This window comes from Ursus arctos, unplaced genomic scaffold (genome assembly GCF_023065955.2).
Source record: "Ursus arctos isolate Adak ecotype North America unplaced genomic scaffold, UrsArc2.0 scaffold_12, whole genome shotgun sequence".
NCBI classification, from domain to species: Eukaryota; Metazoa; Chordata; class Mammalia; order Carnivora; family Ursidae; genus Ursus; species Ursus arctos.
In genome coordinates, this window is record NW_026622786.1 from 57,264,865 (window position 1) to 57,286,448 (window position 21,584).

Consider the following 21,584-nt stretch of genomic DNA (forward strand, 5'->3'; position numbering starts at 1 on the left):
CTATTCGCTAAGGGTTGACTGAGAACCAGGCTTGGTGCTAAGTATTCTATACATCTTATTTTGATAAGGATTATTTTTCTAACCTCACAGATGAGAAACTAAAAATTAGACATGTGAAATAACTTGCCAAAGTCAAATGACATTTGGAGCTCGGATTCAAAATCAGGTGCATGGGACAGATAGTTCATGTCTTAAACCACTATACTGCTTGTCATTATAGGCAAATTTTCCACAATTATGGAAATAACTTTTTCTTTCTCTCTGCTGTTGTTTCTCTAACTTTAGTGTACATAGGAATCATTTGACATGTTTGCTAAGAATGCAAATTTTCTTGTCCTGTTTTCAGAAATTCCAATTCAATAAATTCCGTGCTATCCAAGTCTGTGTTTTACTATCCAGGTCCCTGCATGTTTATGACCCACCTCAGGTGGTCTGAGGTTCAAAGGTTAGAAATCACTGTCATTTTCTCCAGGTACAAGCACTTCATCCAACCTGGAGTATTTTTCCACATCTCATTTCCTCTTTCGGTTACATTTTAAATGTCAATTCCTTTGTGAAAGAAGATTCCAAAGGGAAATAAACATTGCTAAGAGAAGCATTCAAAACAGGGAGGAGAGGATATTGAGGAAGCAAGGCCTGTGCATTGTCTCCTGTTTCAATTTTTAGAACACCTTGGACTTTTGACTTTTGTCAATTGCAACTTGCCAATTGCACCTCCACCACCTCCTGGGACACATCCTTCCACTTTGGACTGAAACAGATATAATGTAATATCGATCAACTAAATAGCCACTTGGGTATTAGTTTCACTCTGTCAGCACCAATCAAAATTCCTTCAAAACAAGCTTTATAATCTTGTGGGGTTTGCCTTTTTAAGCGCGCACTCTCTGCTTGCAATTTAGAACACACGTTCCATTTCAGTCAACTGTGTGCCTCCAAAATTGCAATCCCTCAAGACCCCAAACAAATGCTTTTGCTTGCTTTCTAGCTTTTCCTTGGTCAACACCTTCATGGAATCATTTCCATCCTCCTTAAGCAGATTTGGTTTGAAATTCCTCTATGATCTCCTTTTTACATCCTCTATTTTTTCAGTTCTGACACTATTTTTCATGAATTTTGAAGACGAAACAGTCCACTGGATGCCCAATAAGACGTTGACCAATAAGGTAGCAATGCAGAGCTGAAAGACAAGTCAGACAGAAGAAAACATCCATGTGTAAATATGTATCTCAGCTCTAGAACTGCATGTACGTGAACAAAGCAGGACACAGAAGAGTAAGTGTGTTGGGGTATCATTTTCTAAAAGCTACAAGTGCATCCTACCAAAGGACAATTGTTGACTGGATGGGTTGCTAAGTTTGCGTCTAAAATAACCCTTTTCTTTTATTCTGCCCTGAAAAAATAAACTTTGGTTATTTTCATTGATGTCAGAATTTGGCTCAACGTTATAAGGAAAGAAATGGGATACTTTGGGAATATAATGCATTCCTTGCCCCTGGGAAGTTCACAAACCAAAGCTGAATGTCAGCCATTTAAGAGTTCTGTAGAGGGACTTTAAGTCTAGCTGGGAAGATAGACTAGATGCGTTTATGTATGTTCTTTTTTGTTAACATTTTAAAAGAGAATAAAAATCCTATTGTTTAAAACAGACAGTTTGTATATTATGGGTATAAAATTGAGGAGCAATTCAGAGGAAGGGGCATATGATTTAGAGCCACACAGATCTGGCTATGAGTCTTAGATCTCCACTTGCAAGGTGGCCTTGAGCAATGTACTTAATCTCGCTGATCGTCCATTTTTTTCATCTGCACCATAGTGATAATAACATCTACTTTTCAGGACTATTAGAATAACATGGAAGAATTTATGTAAATGTATATGTGGCATCTGATGTATATGTTAGGTCATATAATTCCGTTGGTGAAGAGATGATTTGGGCATAGGTTTGGGAGTTAAGTTAAAGTACTTTAAAAATCTTTCTGAAGACTAAATTTCTATGATAATAATACATGGTATAGCTCTCTGGCATTAAAAAAAAAAGAGAGAGAAAAAAAAAAAAACCCTCACACTTCATCACAATAACATTTGCTGCAGTAGCACGAACTTTACATTTCAGTTTCCCCATGGAGTTGGGTGAGATTTTCAGCTGCACTCCCCTCCGCAGCCCCATTTTATATTTTTATTTTGTTGTTGTCTTTTTAAAAAAGGAAAGTCTGGTTGTGTTGATTATCTGCTATTACTTCCAAATAAGAACATGCTTTCATTTACTGAAATTAGATCCCCATTCACTGCGTTGGCACACTCAGGACTGTCTCCTCCAGAGGGTTGGAGGCCTGTTAGATGGCGCACAGTTGGAAATTGGTGGCACTGAGTTCCTGCCAAGGCTGGCAGACCTTTAAGATGGCATCTGGTGACCTTTTTGCTGAGCCCCCCTGGGTCCTCCATTTGAGATTTGATGTTCTCGGCAGGGGTGTAATCCAAATCAAATGTGAGATCTGGTCGAGTTGGAGTTACATGGGAGGTGGGCCGATGGGAGGTCTCCACACTGCTCTGGGCAGAGGATGCTACCAGACGCCCTTGCAATGTTTCTTTCTAACCCCGAGACTCTGAGCTCTAGTGGAGGGTGGCACTGGTTTGCAGGAAGAGCCCAGTGTGACAGGAGACCACTGAACAGTTTTCGCCTCCTTTATTTATCATCTTCTCTAATTGCTGTAGTTCCGGGATGACCCTGAACTTCACAGCGTCCCTAAGAGCAGCCGCTGAGGAGGGCGGAAGTGCATATGAAGAAGCTAGGTGTGCCTTGCTTCCAAGATAGTGTTGATGGCATTTTTTTTTCTTTCTTTCGAAATGGCAAACTTCTATTTTCAGTACCTCAGGTAGATAGTACACAAGTCTAGAAGAAAGAACTGTGAGGTTGTGAGCAGCATAACAACCCATGTTGTTGACAAACTGTTTGTGCTAACAGGCACATGCCGTTTCTCAGCTGGGGAGTCATTTTCATGATAATTTTGAAGTGCTATGTATGTTGTTGTTGTTGTTGTTGTTTTAAACAGCTTTTACTTTGAACAGATTTAACAGGTTATTTTTGGTTTTACATCTACTGTGACTGTTTTAACAGGCAGGCAGATACATTGCACGTTTCTCAGGCAGTTCTGTCTTGGACTGCCCACGAAAGGACGTGGAAGGTGATTAAAGCAAAGCTGATTGCCTTCAGTCAGAGGAGTGAACTCTCTGCCCCAAACCCATTTTTGCCTTTAAATCTGCACTTCTTCCTCCTCTACTTTCTGCGGCTCCTATCATGTAAACTTCCACGGGTTCTCTCCTGACCCTATTGGCAGTAAGTAGCCATCTTGGTGCAATCAGGCCAACTTGGGTTTCAATTCTGGTTCCACTACTGAAAAGCCATCTACGATTAGACAAATCACATAAACTCTGAGTCTTAATTCCTTCGTCCTAAGATGAAAATAATACAAGCACTTACCTACAGGGTTGATCTGAAGATTAACCAACCAGTGTGAGTGGCTATGATGTGACTGCCATGTGGCTAAATGCTCAGCAATATTATTTTTGCAACCATTGCAAATCATAGTTATTTCTCTTTCTTACGAACTTCAAACAGCCCTGATTCTTTGTGATATTCACTTGACATTGATTTGTACACTAATTAGGTATGTTTCATATTTATGCAAATTTTATACCAATTTCTTTGAACATGTTATAGGAATATAATCTATTTTATGTACACACATAAAAGCACACATGTCATATATGTAGTCTTACTATATAGTCTTACTAGTCTTACTGAATTTTCACAAACGTGATATATCCTTGTGACAAACACCAAGATAAAAAACAAAAAAACAAAAAACAAAAAAATCAGAATACTACAGATACCATGGAAGGCCCTACTGTTCCTTTATGGGTTCTCACCTCCCTAAAAAGGTAACCACTACATAGAAGCTATCAATCTGATTTCTGGAAGCAAGTTTATACCAGTTGTTAACTTTCTTATTTGTGTTATTTTTGGACAGCCAAATGAAATTAAATTTCTTGAGGTCAGGGATCATATGTTCTATATCTTCTCTCATTGCAAGAATTATTTGTTAAATACACGCTATTGTTCTCACATTCCCGTCTTGCTCTGTTATCATTCAGTTGCACCTGTCTTGCAAATCCCAGCCCTAAATGAGCCCCACTCTCTCCTCTGCATCTCCACGAGGACTCAGGCAATCCTAGAGAAGAGCATGCACCTCTCAGACTGAAGCCACAAAACTGTGGCCTCCAGCCTTCATGGCTACCTGGTCCCACCCAGCTAACCTTGCTACTTGTTCTGATCAGCTCTTTTCCACTCTTCATAGCAGTTACCTCAAGCCAACTGCCGTTAGTTCAGACTTCCTTCCCTAGCGCTTCCCCCCTAAGAGCCAACAGGTAAGCATACCTTACATATCAAAGACAAAAGTCAAGCTGACAACAAATGTACAAATAAATTTGCCTATATCCTCACCTATCTCCCTACTACCCTGCCCTGAGGTTTCATTTCTATCTCTGTTCTCTCAATGATGCCCCATCTCGCTTTGTCAGGGTTCATCATAGTTCATCAGTAATATCCTGTCTTTCGCTCTGGCTCAGTGGGCTCTTCACCATTGACGTTTAATGTGTTAAAGTCCCCATGATCCTTCAACATGATAATAATAAAGCCCTATCTGAAACCGATATTATACTCCAGTCACCAACCCCCCTCTCTCCGTTCTTGAAACCGAACTTCTTCACGGAGGTTATACTTCTGGTAATTCAGTTTCTTGGCCCCCTTCCTCCCCACCCACTTCGGTCTGGCGTCCACCTCCATTACCTCACAGAAGCTCCTTTGTCAAGATGCTGTCGGCATCCTTATGGCTTAATCCAATGGACACTTTTCAGAATTCACCTTTCTTCCGAGCCCCTGACACTGTTAACGATGCCCTCCCTCTGGGAACATGCTCTTCACTTTGCTTCCAAGACTCCACACTCCTGGTTCCCTTCTACCTTACTGAGAATTTCTTCTAAATCTCCTTTGAGGGCTCTTCTCTAAGTGTAGGTATTCCTCAGAGTTCTTTTTTAGGGCTTCTTTCCTGCCTGTCCTGCCACGACGAAGAAGATTACTATAAAAAGTATACATACATTCTAAATCATTGCCTTTGGTTTGGATTTTTCAAATCAACAAGTATCAGAGCCACTGTTTTATGCTCAGATACTATGCCATGCTTTAAGATGGATCTTTTCCATTGTATCAGTACTAACAGCTAGAATTTATAGGATGCCTTCTATAGCTATATTGAAATTGACTTTTCCTGATTATAAAATAATATTTTCTCATGAAAAATATTTAGAATAATAATTTTATAAGATATTATAGTAATATTCTGAGTTCTGCTACCCAGAGACACTTACTGTTTATTTCTGGTATATTTCTTTTTAGATATACTATGTACTCACAGATAAACACATATAATATGCACATGCATTTTTCATAGTTGAGAGAATTATATTCTTCACTTATTTGTATAACTGGACATGTTTTTGTGTCATTAAAATTATTCCTAACTATTTTCATGGCTTTATAAATTCTATCATATGAACATAAAATGAAATACTCAACATATTCACCTAGAGTTCAAAATTTTTCTTCTTCTGTATTTTTCCCCATAATACACAATCTTAAATGTTGATTTAGTAGGCTAAACCATTTCAACTTCCTGACTGACTCTTCCTATGTTTTGTCAAGTCACCCACTATATTAATTATATCTATTTCTATGGCCATTAGCATTTGACTTTCTTACTTCCAAAGAAGTTTCCTAAATTTAAAATATCTTATATAATTGCTTTGATTTGTGAGTCTTTAGTTATTAAACAAGGTTGAATCTTTTTAAAATTGCATTTCTTTGAATCATTCCTACAGTTTCTTTTTTCCTTTCCTTTTCTCTATTTAATATTAAGCTTAAATGGAGGACTACTGAGAGAAAAAGAAGCCACGGGTTGAGGTACCTGAGGAGAGACACAGAGCAGGACTGGAGCTAGCAAACCCCCTTGACTGGAGTTTTTCTTCTTCTAGTTGCAAACACTGAAAATAACCATTAGATTTGTCAGTAAGATATATGATAACCCATAGGGGTCATTTTTGACACTGCCATTACTTACGTTAAGGGTCTGAGAACATTTGGATAGATTCTCTTTATGAATATGAGGAAGAGGGTAGGAGAAGTTAAACTCTGAGAAGATAATAACACAGTCTCTCTACGGTAAATGATTCATACACAGATAATCAATGTTTACTCCTTTGTTCCACCATGCTGAGTTACCACTGTTCACACCACCAGACTAACACCTTCTGTTTCTCATGCCAGCCTAGTGTATGCAGAGTCTGCCCTGTGAGTAACAAAGTGCAAAACTGTTTCCTCACAGCAAGGACAATGAGAACTTGAAGGCAGAAACTCCAACAGGACTCCAGAAATCCATGACTGGTGGTGCAAAACAGAGGAGCAGAGACTCCCCAGCTCCTACCAATCCTACTAATCATTAAATCAGTCGTAACCCAGATGATAAGAAAGCAAGTGCCCAGAGAACAATCAGAAATTCCTGACAGGAGCACTCAGAAGCAGATTTCTGGATGGCAACGTGAGTGACAAATCCCCAAACTTTTCTTGGTAATTGACTAGGAAAATTCAGAATGAGGTTGGAAACCAATTCATACCACACACTCTTGTACTAATGATAATTAATATATTTCATGTAAGATAGACTTGGAGTTCATTTTTTTTAATCTGAAACTAAATGCTTAGGTCATTGTGTATATTGCATCCTTATTGACCACCAATTGAGCTGGCCAACCTACTCTATCCGTGGCTAACTCAGTGATACTCGTGCAGTGATCGGAGTAAGTGTACTTGCACATTTGCATGTGTTGGAGGTGGAAGGTCTGCCTGCTTTCACATTAGAGGAAGAGATCATTTATTTTCAAAATCCAATGCAACTATGTCTACACATCAAAAAAATATCGGCCAAAAATCTTGATAGAAATATACATCACTGTACTCTGTTAAAAATCAACCAAACAATCCACAACAAACTAACTTAATAATGATGAATCTATAGGATCACTAATTTGTAATTAAAAAGCAAGAATAGCAGCAATTGAAAACTGGATCCAAATCAAGACAAAACTAATGATTCATTGATAACAAAGTACCATTTCCAAAAATTGCTGAAATTGCAATTAGACGGATACATAGAGTAGGAGTTTTGCAGTGCTGCCAAGCATTAAGTGACAGCCAAGTATTTTAGTAGAATACTGAATTAGAGTCTGCAGTAAACTCTAACATAACTATTTTTAGTTTATAATTTTAATACCCTTACTAAATCACTCAGATACTAGCTAGTCTTCAGTCATCTGAGAAAATAACAGCCTATGGATTTGTGGTCTTTTGCTCATAAGAACTCTGTAAAGATTATAATTTAAAGTGGTTAATGGCCCACCAGTGGACCTCAAACCATAATCTGCAAGGTCTAGTTGCATGTGGGTCCAGAAATAAAAGTGACTTGTCCAAAATGTCAGTGGCAGAGCCTACACTGCAACTTGAACCTTCGACATCCCCCGTTAATGTGTTTTGACTTTTTTTTTTTTTTTTAAGATTTTACTTATTTGAGAGAGAGAGAGAGCAAGCAGGGGAGGGGGCTGTGGGCAGAGGGAGAGGGAGAAGCAGGCTCCCTGTTGAGCAGGGAGCCTGACACTGGGCTCCAGCGATCATGACCTGAGCTGAAGGCAGACGATGAACTAACTGAGCCACCCAGGTGCCCTTTTTTTGACTGTCTTATAAGTAGGTCTTGAATTGAAGGCCTGGTCGGAACTGCATCTGCAGAGGTGAAATGATCCGTTCTGAACATCTAAAGACCTCTGAGTTTTTACATAATTTTGACTCTAGCATTAATGTATTTGTTGTTACTCCCCAAGGATGACCTTGGTAATAATATTATACTTATAAAACACTTTATTATTTCCTGATTACTTTCAGGTAAATTTTATCATTTGCTCCTTGAAATTAACCCCTTGCGGTAGGTACCAGTGTTTTTTCTATCACTATGGTAGAGATGATAAAACTGAGGCTCAGAAAAGTTGAAGTCACTCTTAAGTGTAGAGATTAGAGGTTTATCCAGGTTTTCTTCTCTAATCTTTTCTTCCTTTTTTAAAAAAATCATCTTTTTAATTATAAAGTATTGCATACTCGTGTACAATTTTGGCAGATGGAGAGTATAAGCAAGAAGAAAAGAAAATTCAATGAAAGAAAAAAATAATATATTTCTTTCTCTTCTTTTCTCCATGCATAGATATAGAATGAGAATCATATGTATATATTCTTTGTTATCCTGCTTGATTCATTTCATATCAAGAATTTTCACCCTGGCTTCAAAAAATTCATCCTAAGCATCATCTTGATAGGCTCTCTGAGAATCATACTCAGAAAGAACACTTAAATGGCATTTACTATGTGCCGGGCACCGTTCTAAGTTCTTTACATGTATTAACTCACTACTTCCAAGCACCCAATGAGGTAGGAACTTATTGTCTTCAGTTGACAGGTGAAGCAACTAAAAAACAAGGTCAAGTGCCTTGCCCAGGTCAAAAGGCTGAGAGGTGGCAGAGCCAGAATTAAAGCCTAAATCCTAAATCCTTAATCACCAACTGTAGTCATTCCTTTTTATATATAACATGGCTCATTTACTGATGGGCACGGAAGTCATTTCTAGTTTCTCTCTTAGAAATGGAAATTTGTTTCTTGACACTCCCTTCTGCCACATCAAGCTGCCCACTCTTGGTCCAGATTCTGCATTAGCCATTATCAGGGGCAGAATATTCCTTGAGTAAGCTGTTCTTGGACCTCCGAGATCTGGATTCTTTGCTAGGCATGTAGTGCCAGAGGGAGATGATTTGCACCTCCCCTCCCAGAGCTCAATGAGGCTTCTTGTGGGAGACTCAGCAGAGCTGACACCCAGCCACCAAATACAGCAAGACCTCCTGGGAGGTGTGGGGCCTGACTAATTGGTTCTGTCTCCCAAGTGTGTGGTGCTGGCCTGCCAGATGGCAGCCACAGTTGCCTGGTACGGAGACCCTCATTACCACCTTGACTAAGTGGTGAATGGAATTCTGCTGCAGTGAAAGAAGCAAACCAATCAGAACTCCTTCTAGATCCTTCTCCCTCACACATAGATGAAAATAAGCTTTCCTGCCTGAGATATAACAGGCAATCTGGACTGCCTGAATTTGCTCCAAAAGAAAAGTTGCTGATAAAGACTGAGCTAACGTGGGTGAGGACAGGCAAGTGTGAAACTCTTTTCTAAATTACAGATCAAGTTTGAAGAGTATCATTAGTTAGTAGGAGGTAAGTAAAGCTGAAAATGCTATGAGAACCCATGGTTTCATGTATCCGAGAACAGCAAGATATTTTAGAAATCAACAAGTACAAACCTTCACTTCGGAAACGAAGAAGCGGAGGCCCAGAGAGCTTAAATGATTAGTTGGAGGTCTCACAAGTCAAGAGCCTGGCTCTTCTCAACAGTAGCCTTAGGATCTTTTTTTCCTCCAAGTTCTGTTCCTTATGTGTCTTTGAAAATACAAATATCATTTGTAGTATTTCTCAGAAGCATCAGCTCTGTCTTCTCTCAGAAAATAAAAAAGAATGTGTGACTAGCTACAAACTCGGTAGCACAGTTTCAAAAATAAAATTAGAGTGTGTTTTTTGCATCTGGCAGCATGAAAATGAAAGTGTTAGTGCTTTAATTTTAATAATTATCATAGCTGATTGGTAATGTGTTCTTTTCAAAGCACTTTTGTGTGTTTTTTATCTTGTCTGTTCTGCACAGTAGCCCTGTGAGGTAGGTAGGGGCACGCGATGCCATCCTCATGTTGTGGGCGAACAGACAGATGTCAAGGCCATTTCCACTTGGCTCTGCGTTGGTAGGTTAACCAGGTTCAAAACAGAACCTTTGACCCTGCTCTTTTTCTGTGGTCTGTGGCTCCCAGAACCGTCCCACAACTCTCCCAATTACACCAGCAAGAAACCTGGGCATGCTTTCCTCCTCCCTCTCCCCGAGTCTAATATCACTGAGCCCTTTAAATTCTACCCCCCCCCATCTCTCAAAAATAGCTTCTTATACTTCTGCTTCCTCTGCCATCATCCTAGTCAAACCACCACAGTACTTCAGCAAGATGATTTTAATGACCTTCAAACTGGCTGTCCTTGTCTACGCTTCCCTCTCTGTTTTGCTCAGCTATTATAATAATACTACCGTGTGACGAATCACCCCAGCACTCAGTGGCTTCTAACAATAATCATTTATGCTCAGATCTGCAGATATGAGCTAACATAGCTTTTGCTTTTTTTCTTCAATTAGACTTTTCTAGGCGTGGCTCCAGACGGTAGATTTGGTTCAGATCTGCTCTGTGTTTTTCTTATTGTTCTGAATCCAGTGGGCTCCTCAGAGTGAGTTCTTCTTATGGTAATGGAAACATTTCAAGAGGACAGACTCAACCACAAGTACGTTTTGAGTCTTTGCTTGTGTCATGTCCACTAACATCCATCCCACTGGCCAAGGCAAGCCACATGCCGAAGCACATACCACTGGGGTAAGGATATATGTTCTGCCTCTTTTAGGAGGAACTTCAAAAGTACTCCAGTGTGGCCACTACTTAGAACACTTAAAACCATTGTTTAATCCCCTTTGCCCTAGTATAAAATGCAAACTACTTGATCGCCTTTCCAACTCACTTCTGTCCACTCTCTACTTCTTCCCCATGCCCACCTTTCCCTAAACAACCTCTATTTCCCCCATAGAGTTCTGTTCCATTTTATCTTCTTTGCTTTGCCCGTACTATTCCTTTAGTATGAAAATTTCCCTTCATCTTCATTTAACTCCTAACAACAGTAGGGACTCAACTTAGATATCGACTCTACCAAGAAGCATCATTGCCTGATTACCAAGATAAGTGCTTTTCATAAGGTACTCATAAATCAGTCTTTACATTCCCTTGTAGCAGTTGTTGCTATACTATTAAAATGGGCTGTTTCCTCTAATGTAACATTATGTGTCAATTACACTCAAATAAAAAAATTAATTAAAAAATTAAAAACAATGGTGTGAAGTATAGTGCTAGTATCTCTATTTTATAGGTGAGAAAACTGAGATACAGTGACATTAAGTAATTTGCCAAAGCTCATACCACCAGTCGAATATTGGTGGGTCTAGGACGTGAACCTACCTAAGTAGTCTGGATCCACCACACCAATGTTTCTCAATCTCTTTTTCATTATTGGATCCCACTCCTTAGGAGAAAAATTAAAATCTCCCTAACAAGAGAGGTATTAAATACAAAGAAACGGGGCGCCTGGGTAGCGCAGTTGTTAAGCGTCTGCCTTTGGCTCAGGGCGTGATCCCGGCGTTCCGGGATCGAGTCCCACATCGGGCTCCTCGGCTGGGAGCCTGCTTCTTCCTCTCCCACTCCCCTGCTGTGTTCCGTCTCTCCCTGGCTGTCTCTCTGTCACATAAATAAATAAAAATCTTTAATAAATAAATAAATAAATAAATAAATAAATAAATAAATAAATACAAAGAAACACTCCTTTGTTGAGTAGACTTGAGCTTTGGAGCACTAGAAAACACTGTAATATTTTGGAAATATTTGCCCCGAAGAACCAATTTTTGCCCCCTTAAGGACAACATTTAGAAAAATGCGTGCATTGGGGCACTTGGGTGGCTCAGTCAGTTAAGTGACAGATTCTTGGTTTCAGCTCAGGTCATGATCTCAGGGTCCTGGGATCAAGCCCTGCATCAGGCTCCGTGCTCAGCTGCGAAGTCTGCATGAGGATTCTCTCTCTCTCCCTCTCCCTCTGCACCTCCCCCTGCTTGCGTTCTCTCTCTTGAATAAATAAATAAATCTTTTTAAAACATGCACTACACTACACTGCCTCTCATAAACACATAACTTATGGTAAATTTCTTGCAAATAAATCTTACAAATAAGTGAATAAGTCTTTTATAAATTAAAAAAAATAGGCTTCCTTGCCTCCTTCCACAAGTCTGTAAATCCCCTGAGAATAAGAATTTTCTTGTTCACTTTTGTTTCCAAAATGCTCCTCTCTATATATTAATGCAAAGCCAACATCCTATTTAATCGACAAACACAGGAGGCTTTTTACATTAGAGTCTGGAAGAAGTCAAGAGTATCGTTATTTCCACTGGTTTTTAATATTACATTGGAAGTATTGGCCAATGTAATTAAACAAAAGAAAGCACTTATAGGAATAGTAATTAGAAAGGAAGAGGAAAAACTATTTCCAGATGATAAGATTATACATATAAAATTTCAAAACAGCTTATGAAGAAATTACTAAAACACTAAGAGAATTTGGCAAAACAGGATTATATCATCAATATATACAAATCAGTGGCCTTCACATATATAAACAAAAATTAGGACAAAAAATGGATGGCAGCATTTTTAATAACAAAAGCATAACTAAATTAACTAAATAAGTAAATAAATCAAACACATAGTCAGACTTAACAAGAAATGTCCAAACCTTTATGAGAAAAAATATAAAACTCTCCTAAAAGACACAAGAGTGGATTTGAACAATGGAAAGGTATGGTATGTTCTTAAACAGAAAAAAGTTAACATCATCAATCTCTATCAAAATCCCAATGACATTTTTTTGCAGAAATATAAAAACCCATCCTAAAATTCATATGGAATCTCAAGGGACCCTGAAGATCCAAAGCAAACCTGAAAAAGAAGGTACTACAAAGGTACAATAATAAAAACAGTGTGGTACTGGCATAAAGACAGATCTAGAGACCAACAGAATAGACTAGGGTCCACAATAAATCCTCAAATATATGGTCAAACGGGTTTTTTAACAAGGGTACCAAGATGATTCAATGGGGGGAAAGATGCTCTTTTCAAGAAACGGCACTGGAAAAACTGGATGTCCACATGCAAAAATATGCAGTTGGACCCTTACCTAACACTATATACAAAAATTAACTGAAAATAGATCCACTACTTAAATATAAGATCTAAAACTATAAAACTTTTAGAAGAGAAAATAGGGCAAAATCTTCTTACTGGATCTGACAATGATTTCTTGGATATGACCCCAAAAGCATGGGCACCAAAATAAAAAAATTGACTAATCAGGTTTCATGCAAATTAGAAAAAAAGTTGTGTGCCACAATACACAATCAGTTGTAAAAAGGCAGGCCATGTCATGGGAGAAAGTATTGGCAAATCGCATATCTGATGAGAGATTAATATCCAGAACACAGAAAGAACTCCAAAGCTCAAAAACCAAAAAACAAGCAATCTGATTAAAAAATGGGCAAGGATCTAATAGACATTTCTTTAAAGAAGATTAAAAATGGACAATAAGCACATGAAAAGATATTAAACATCACTAATTAGGGCAACGCACATCAAAACTACAAGGAGATAACACTTCACACCCATTAGGACAGCCACAAGCAAAGAAGACAAAACCCACAAAGCGACAAATGTTAGCAGGGATAATGGAGTCGTTAGAAACTTTGTGCGCTGTGGGTGGAAATGTAAAGTGGTATAGCCACTGTGGAGAACAGTATAGTGGCTTCTCAAAAAAATTTAAAAATTAAAAACAGAATGACCATATCATCCAGCTAGTCCACTTGTGGGGATCTACTCAAAAGAACTGAAAGGAGGCTCTCAAGGAGATATTTATACCCCCATGGTCACAGCAGCATTATTCACAGTAGCTAAAATGGGGAAGCAACCCAAATATCCATCAAAGGTAAATGAATAAGCAAAATCTGGGGCATATGCACAGGATGGAATATTATTCAGCCTTAAAAAGGAAGGAAATTCTGACCTATGTTGTAAAATGGATGAACCTTGAGGACATTTATGTACTCAGTAAAATAGGCCGGTCACAAAAAGATAAATACTGCGTGATTCCACTGGCAAAAGATACTCAGAGTAATCGAATCAGAGCAACAGAAAGTAGAATAGTGGCTTGCAGGGACTTAGGGGAGGAGGGAACAGGCAGTTGGTGCTGAATGGGGCAGACATTCAGTTTTGTGTGATGAAAAGAGCCCTGGGGGGCGCCTGGGTGGCACAGCGGTTAAGCGTCTGCCTTCGGCTCAGGGCGTGATCCTGGCGTTATGGGATCGAGCCCCACATCAGGCTCCTCCACTATGAGCCTGCTTCTTCCTCTCCCACTCCCCCTGCTGTGTTCCCTCTCTCGCTGGCTGTCTCTATCTCTGTTAAATAAATAAATAAAATCTTAAAAAAAAAAAAAGTCATGAAAAGAGCCCTGGGGATGGATGGTGGGGGGCAGCTGCACACAATAGGAATGTGCTTAATCCCACTGCACGGTCCTTTCAGAAAGGGTAAGATAACAAGTTTTCTGTTATGTATATTTTACCACAATAAAAAAAAATCTTGAAAAAAAGTTAACGACATCAAGATGTTGATCCTCCCTGAGGTAATTTATAAATTTAATGTGATTCCAATAAGAATGGTATTAGATTTTTGTTGCATTTTCCTTGGAACTAGTCAAATTGATTATAAGTTAATTTCAAATAACAAAACCAGAAAGAAGAGCCAGGAATAGAAGAGCAATGGTGTAGGGCCAGCATTAACAAATATAAAATGTAAAATCTCTGTATCTAAAATAACGTGATTTGGGCACGTGAATAGATAGGAGACTAATGGGATTGAAAAGAAAAATCAACAAACAGACCCAATGGCATATTGCAGTTTTGTATATAATAAAGATGATAAACTGTAAATTAGTAGGGAAAAGATGGACTTCTTAGTAAGTAATACGGGGGTTACGGGATAGCCACAGAGAAAGTCTTAAATTGGGCCTCTCGTATATTGTACATACATAGGAGGTACACTGGGATATATTCCAAATGGATCAGAGGTTGAAATGTAAAAAAAATAATAAGCCTACACGATAGTGCAAGAGAAGGGAAGATTTCCTCTGTAATCTGAGATAAGGGGAAACTTCTCAACTGTGATTCAAAATGCAGATACAATAAGAAAAAAGGGATAATTTTGACTATATGTATGTGGTCAGAACCACTGTGTGCAAGGCGTACATACATACCTGACAAACTGTGGAAGAAATCTGCAGTTTATATCCTAGATAAATATATCCCTAACATATAGAATCTTCTATCAAAAAGAAAAAGAAAGACAGTAAACTCTTAGAAAAATGGGCAAAACATATGGACGGTTCACACAAAGATAAATGTACGTGGTCCTTAAGCATATCAGAAAATACAGTGTTGCTCTTAATAAAAGGAATATGAATTAACACCACCCTGAGATACAATTTCTCACAATTACACTGGCAAAAGTCCAGAAAATCGACAACATACTTTGTTGGAAGGTAGAGGAAGTTTTAAAGTAGAAAACCGCTTTGGCAGGAAATTTGGCAATAATTAGCAAAACTACATATGCATTTATTGGTTGACACGAAAAATCTCACTTTCAGAAACCTATCCCAAAGATACACTGGAAAAAATGTGAAAAGATTTATGCAGAAAGTATTCATTGTAGCATTACTTGTTGCAAAAAAACAAAAAAACAAAACAAAAAAAAAACGATAAACAACCTAAATTCCCATCCATAAGGGACTGGTTGAATAAATGACACAGTACATCCACACAGAGTATTATAAAAACTTTAAAACTGTAAAAAGGAATGAAGACTATCACAATATATACAGTTTTACAGTATGTGAATATCCCTATGTATCATTGTATGGAGTCATCTAACTAGATCTATCATTAACTAAATGAAAGCAAGGTGAAGAAAAGTACGTAGATTATGCTTTGAGGTATCTATCTGTCTGTCTATCATCTATCTATTGCTTATGCTTCTAAAAATGAAGGAAATAATAAAAAGGATTTTAAAAAGTGGTTATCTATTGGGGATAAAGGGAAAAGGTTGGAAGGATCAAGAACAGAAACAACTCATCTCTGAAAAAATCGTTTTTGTAGATTTGGCTTTGGAACCACATAAATATTTCCCATAAGTAAAAAACAAATTTAAAAATTAAAAAATCAATTCCTAAAAATAAAAAACGAAACAAGTGTGTGTTAGTTATCTATTGCTGAATAACAAATTGTCCCCAAACATAACCACATACATCAATAACCATATATCATCTTGCACTGTTTCTGAGGGGCAAGAATCCAGGAGCAGCTTAGATGAGTGGTTCTAGTTCAAGGTCTCCCCCAAAATTTCACTCCAAATGCTGGCCAGGAATGCAGTCACCAGAAGACGTGGCCAGGGCAAGAAGATCTACTTCTAGGCCTGTTTGAATGGCTCTTGACAGACGCCTCAGTTACTTGGCTAGCTGTTGCCAGAGAGAACTGTCTTTTCTGTATTGGGGCCTCTCCACAGGGCTGCTGCAGACATGGTATCTGGCATCCGAAAGACGAGTTAGCCCAAAAAGAAAGATAGAGTATGTGCACCCAACCATAGCAGTAAGCCCCATGTCTGTACTAACCTAATCTCAGAAGTGACGCACCATACTACAGGATTTTGTTGGTTACAGGGGTAATCCTACTGAGATGTGGTGGGGGAAGGACCGCACAAGAACGTGAGTCCTAGGAGGCAGGCCACCTAGAGCCACCTTAGAGACTGGGTACCACATGAACTTATGTACTAACTGGCAAGAAAACCAAAGAGAATGGAACTATTTAAATGACCTTTTTTAAAAGATGTATTTATTTATTTGAGAGAGAGCATGCGCGTGAGCCAGTGGCGGGGGGGGGGGGGGGGGGGGAGTTCCCCGCTGAGTGCAGAGCCTGACTCAGGGCTCTATCTCACAACTCTGATCTCACAGCCCTGAGATCCTGACCTGAGCCGAAATCAAGAGTCAGAGGCTTAATGGACTGAGCCACCCAGGCGCCCCGAAAATGACTTTAACACATAATGACTTCACTGTGTGTCTCTAGTGGGATGTATGCTCTAAGGAAAATATTTTTTGAAAAACTATCTTCTGATGTTTTCAGTAACCATTACACTGACATTATTATCGTGTGTATGTATGTAGAATAAAGCAAATGGGTCCTCATCTTGGTGGTTTTAGATTTGGGATTTCTGGTGTAGGAGAAATGAAATATAGATACAGTATTGATAAGATTATATAAAACCCCAAAGTCCTACATTTGAATTGGGAATATTAGCATGAATGCCTCTTAAAAAAAAATAGACTTCCTAGCTTTGTTCACTGAAAAAACACAGAACCAATGACCAACCTGTAGCGATGGGTACAGCACCTGCATCGTGTTCAGCACATTCTGAAGGCTGATCCCACCTTTGGGCCTGGAACATGTATTTATACCAAAAGCAATGAAGATAGCAAACACCTTCCATGACTTGTCAAAAAAAGACTTGAAATCTAACTTAAAATGGCTCTCACCACAAACAAAACAAAACAAAAAAACAAAACCAAGGGGAAAAAAAACCCCAAACCCCTTATATTTTGGCTATCAGTAAAAATAACAATTATAATGATTTAAATGCAGTGTACATGTATAAATCTATAACATTATAGTGATTCTTTAAAAAAAAAAAAAAAACCAAAACCTCATTGGTTACCTCCGAAGAATGCTAGGGAACAAACTTTTTAAAACTGGTAAATCAAAGCAGCATTTATTGTTTGTCTTTACTATACAAACGGTATTTTAGATAATAGTTAATGAGGGCAGTTTCTCCGTAAAAAAAAAAAAAAAAAGTATTCCTATTAATCTGTTAGTAAATGAGAGCTGATAATAGGATATCATCATTTCCAAAACGCTAATGAAAAAAAAAATGGACTAAAGCAACGAGTTATCAGTGCCTGTGAAAGAAACAAAACCTGACAGCATTTGTTTACACGGGGCAATGCACCACCTATGTAAAGATCTCGCTTAAAACAATTGAACTTGAAGAAGAGCAAGACCCTAGTTCTAACTATTATTTTACAAGAAATATGTGGGAGGGTTTGTTAAACGGCATAGAAATACAAACAACAAAATCCAGACTGCAGAAAATTTTATAGGGCAGACAACACAGCTTCTTCAACAAATAAATTGCAAGGGGAAAAAACTGCACTGAAAGGGGCGGTGGGGGGTGCAGATAGGAAGAACTAGAAATTTAAAAAGATGTGAGAGATTTAAGTCAATTGCAATATATGGATCTTCTTCGGTTCCTGTTTTGAATAAACAAACTGTAAAAATAAGATTTATCAGATGATTGGGGGATTTTGAACAGTTGACTGGATATTTGATGATGTTAAGGGATTGCCATTTTTAAAAGTATTATAATGTTATCATGGTTATATTTTCAAAGAGTCATTATCCTTAAGGCAGTGGTTCTCAAATGTGGGCATGCATTACAAGTATTGTGGGGCTTACTAAACCACAGATTTCTGGACTCCAAACCCAGAAATTCTTATCCAGTGGCTTTGGCCTGCGTCTCAAGAATTCACATTCCTGAGTAATATTCCATTGTATATATGGACCACAACTTCTCAATCCAGTCATCTGTTGAAGGGCATCTCGGCTATCAAAAAGAACGATTTCTCAACATTTGCTGCAACATGGACGGCGCTGGAGGAGATAATGCTAAGTGAAATAAGTCAAGCAGAGAAAGACAATTATCATATGATTTCTCTCATCTATGGAACATAAGAACTAGGAAGATCGGTAGGGGAAGAAAGGGATAAAGAAAGGGGGGGTAATCAGAAGGGGGAATGAAGCATGAGAGACTATGGACTCAGAAAACAAACTGAGGTCTTCAGAGGGGAGGGGGTGGGGGAATGGGATAGGCTGGTGATGGGTAGTAAGGAGGGCACGTATTGCATGGTGCACTGGGTGTTACACGCAACTAATGAATCATGGAACTTTACATCAAAAACCAGGGATGTACTGTATGGTGACTAACATAATATAATAAAAAAAATTAAAAAAAAAAAAGAATTCACATTCCTAACACATTTCTAGGTGTTGCTGAGGCTTCTGGCCCAAGGACCACACTTTGAAAACCACTGCTTTATAGATGCATGCTGAAAAAACTGTGGGTGACATAATATACCATCTGTGGTTTACTTCATTTCTGGTGGCGGGTGATGTGGGTATAAATAAAACAAGAATGGCATTGATAATTACGGCTTGGTGATGAGTATATGGAGTTCCATTATACTATCCTGGGCACATGTGCCTAGGCTTGAAGTTTTCCACAATCACAAGTTAAAATGTAAAGAAAATATAAATTTTTACAAATATAAATAAAATAGTCAAATGATTAATTCTAACGTTGTATTGATTGAAGGTATATATTAACATCATATGTTAAATCTATTAATTTGGAAATACTGCTTTTTTCAATTCTACATTTCTTGAGAAATCCTATCAAGCTTTTTATATGCATCTTTCTCGTGGTTGTATTTATTATCACTAGCATCCCATTTTGAGCCATTTAACAGCTTTCTAGAACACATCAACACCTTGGTCTAAAATGTTGAAGAAACAGAACTTTTCAAATCTGCATTTGATGCTGTCTCTGCAGATTTTTTCCCAAGCCCCAGCTATGCATTGTACAATATTAAGACAATTTGTTGTGTTCACTTGTCTTAGAGGAAAGTGTTCACGGATTCCAAAATATAACCACTTTAAAATAATTTATAAGGAATCTTTAAAAAAAAAAAAAAAGACTTGTTTACACTCCTAACATTTGCAAGTTTCCAACACCCCAAGAAGGATTACTAAATCTGTGTTCGATTTCTGTGCTCCATTTGTAACAATTCCTCTAGGTAAATATCACAAAACTAGTGTTACGCCCCAAACTCATTTCAAGCTACTGTGTCATCCGCAAGCACTATTTTGTGATTCAAAGTAAAGGAAATGACAGAAAACTATAGTACTGGAGATTTTACAGATACTGTAGCCACTCTTGACATCAGAAACATGATGCTTCTTGGTCAACATTTTCCATTTTATCTTCTTTGATACTTTGTGGATACACTGTTTTGAAAAACAACAGCCCAGGGTGATTGATGGCAGTGAAGAGAGAGATCTAAAGCCCCCGCATAGGCTGGGCCTGAACAAGCCATCATCACCATTTGACACTGTGTTTCTCCATTTGTCTGTCCAATTTGGCACTGTTCTTAAATGCCGGGAGTCAGCAGGACACAAAACAGTTCTGGCCCACACAGAGTTCACACTCTATTGGAGGGAGATACACAGCAAATAACAAAGTTTTGAAATTTACAAAATGTTGAAAATACATTATAGTGCTCATTGCTCACAGCAGTCCTGGGAGTAGAATATATATTCCTCTTTCCATTGGAGAGGCTAAAAAATGTATTCTGTGACAGTAAGGCTGAAAGATCTATGAGGGCAGGAATCCTGCCAGCCTTGTTCACCTGTATCCATCGTGCTGAAAACAAAGGCATTCAATGAGAGACTATGGACTATGAGAAACAAACTAAGGGCCTCAGAGGGGAGGGGGGTGGGGGAATGGGATAGGCTGGTGATGGGTAGTAAGGAGGGCACGTATTGCATGGTGCACTGGGTGTTATACACAACTAATGAATCATCGAGCCTTACATCGGAAACCGGGGATGTACTGTATGGTGACTAACATAATATAATAAAAAATTATTTAAAAAAAAACAGAAAAAAAAATAAACTTTGGTGTTGAAATGAGAAAAGGGACACCTTGCCTCCGTTAGAAAGATGAAGTACTGATAAATGCTCCTTCAGCGGACTGCCGAATAGAAGTGTATCAGTTCTCAGAGGCAGAAAAGTATTTCTACGTGCCTGAAAATGGAAATGTTTTCTATTACAAGTAATTTCCAATGAAACCTATTGTTCTAAGAAAATGTTCTAAGAAACACCTGAAATGCCTAGCCAAATATTTTAGAGAATGAATCTGCTCACTGGACCGAGTGAATGTGGAATCCCTCTCGTCCTGGGGTTGTGATAAAAAACAGGGTTCAAGTATTATCTGCACAATTTACTAGGGGGTAAATTTAGACAGTTCTGACCCAGTCATAGCTCTACTGAAAACATTTCCATGGCTCCCCATTGCCCTAACAAGAAAGCACAGAAGTTAATTGGACTTGTGACAATTAACCCCCTTTTGCCTATCTCCCACTGCAGCCTTATCGTTTGTCTTTTTCAAAAACTTAAACTATGCCCTGGAAGCATCCATCTCTCTCTCGGGAGCCTGGGTGTAGTTTTGAGGTTTTCAATACCCAGTTTCCTTTTCCTGGGCCCTTCTTTCTTCTCTTCTCCTCCCTCTCTACTCGTTAGCCTATCCAAATCCAAATCTAACCCATCTTTCAAGCCTAGACTTCAATGTCTTTGCCCCCAGACCTGGGCCACCAAGTCCAGGTTAGGTGGACCTGTGGACAGTTCTGACGTGACCCTCACTGCTCCGCATGATGCTGTCATGAGTGTTTGTTGTCCCCTCACCATCTGCAAACTCTGAGAGACCAGGAGCCAAATCCGTTTTGT

At 38.6% G+C, this 21,584-nt stretch overlaps 1 protein-coding gene across 1 annotated transcript in view; it reads left to right on the forward strand.

Moving 5' to 3' along the window:
* CUNH1orf87 (chromosome unknown C1orf87 homolog) overlaps window positions 1-21,584 on the forward strand; it is a 78,378-nt gene that overhangs the window by 12,939 nt on the left and 43,855 nt on the right. Inside the window, 2 exon segments of the mRNA XM_044383579.2 lie at window positions 6,441-6,577; window positions 6,580-6,653. Coding sequence (XP_044239514.2) covers window positions 6,441-6,577; window positions 6,580-6,653 — 211 coding nt within the window.